The sequence below is a fragment of the Panthera uncia genome (assembly GCF_023721935.1).
Source record: "Panthera uncia isolate 11264 chromosome B3 unlocalized genomic scaffold, Puncia_PCG_1.0 HiC_scaffold_1, whole genome shotgun sequence".
NCBI classification, from domain to species: domain Eukaryota; kingdom Metazoa; phylum Chordata; class Mammalia; order Carnivora; family Felidae; genus Panthera; species Panthera uncia.
In genome coordinates, this window is record NW_026057582.1 from 2,960,023 (window position 1) to 2,961,359 (window position 1,337).

The 1,337-nt window shown below is 52.6% G+C and overlaps 1 protein-coding gene across 6 annotated transcripts in view; it reads right to left on the minus strand.

The window, feature by feature from the left end:
* Positions 1-1,337, minus strand: part of WDR20 (WD repeat domain 20) — a 66,219-nt gene continuing 64,882 nt past the window's right edge. For all 6 annotated transcript variants that reach the window (XM_049612114.1, XM_049612111.1, XM_049612121.1 and 3 more), the window contains one exon: positions 1-825. In XM_049612114.1, the coding sequence (XP_049468071.1) occupies positions 772-825 (54 nt within the window). In that variant the 3' untranslated portion in view covers positions 1-771. The remainder of the gene's footprint in view (positions 826-1,337) is intronic.

The following is a 1,337-nucleotide window of genomic DNA, read 5'->3' on the forward strand; positions in this document are numbered from 1 at the left end:
TGTATTCAAGATAGTTTTAATATTAATATTTTTTTCATGAATTAGAAATATCACTCTTAGATTGATGAAAATTACTGGTGAAGTAACCACGTCCCCCAGAAGCAGAATTCCATTATTTGTACATATGATACAGAGCCAGACTACACTGGAAACAACAGTATTAAAATAAATGTTAAGATTAAAAAGCATCTATACACCCTGGAGGGCCGTGAGTCCGTGAGACCCGTATCTAAAGTCATTTCCTAACAGCAGTGAACTATTTTAAGTGCAAACGACTCGTGAAGATCTCAGATCGCAGCAGCATCCACCGTCCTGAATGGCAGATTCCCGTCAGAAGGGGACAACTTTCACGAGTGCCCTCCGGGTCGCCTTCTGACCACCTAAGTATAAAGACATCAGTGCAAAACCAGAGTGAAGTGCTATTTGTAAGAGTTGAGTTTAAGGGGATTTCTTGTCCAAGAAACACTTTACACTATGTATGTATATACTATATATATATATATACGTATGGATATATACACACACATATGAGATTTTAATTACATTGAACTTTCGAGTAAAAAGCAAGAAAATCCCATTTCTTATTTTTTACTGCAGCCCCACAAGAACGATTTAAAAATGGCAACGGCTTCTTTGGGTGAGTGGCAGAGAAGGCGGTTTCGAGCGGGCCCCGAGGGTCTTCCCACGACTCCGGGCGACAGCTGCCTCCGCGAGTGTCCGCGCCCGGGGCTCCCGCCTCCGTCCGTCGCTCCCTCAGGACCGCGTGGGTCACTATACTACAGTTCCACCTGGAGAGCTGGCCTGGTTTTGGGATGACAATAAGCCCTGCAAACAAAGCAGTTTACATTAATCCAGCAAAACACGGGGCAGCCAAGAAAGCCACACTCCTCCGCCAGCCGGCTCCCGTGACCAGAGTTACCCTGTCGGCCTGTCAGCCAGCGTCCTCTGTCCTCTACTTCATTGTCATTCATGTCATTGTGTGACATTCCTAACTAATCAGGAGCCACTGAACCCGGCCTGTCTGGCTGTCCTCCGGTGGGCAGGGCTGGCCCGGGGTCCCCGGCACGTCGTGGGCCTGAAGGCGAGGGGTGGCCGTAGGCCACCCTCCCCAGAGGCCGCGGCTCAGGGCCACGGCGAGGTCCCCAGGAGAGGTCCCCGTTGGCTCCCACGGCCACGGCCACCCCACCTGCACACCCAGCCCCGCGAGCCGGTCGGTGCGCTCTGGTTGGGGTGCGACGGTGGTGCCCCCCCCCCCATCCCCGGCTTTAGCACCAGCGTGGACTCGGCCGGTGGACAGAGAAGGATCTGGGCCACGGGTGGGGAGGCCCAGAACGCGG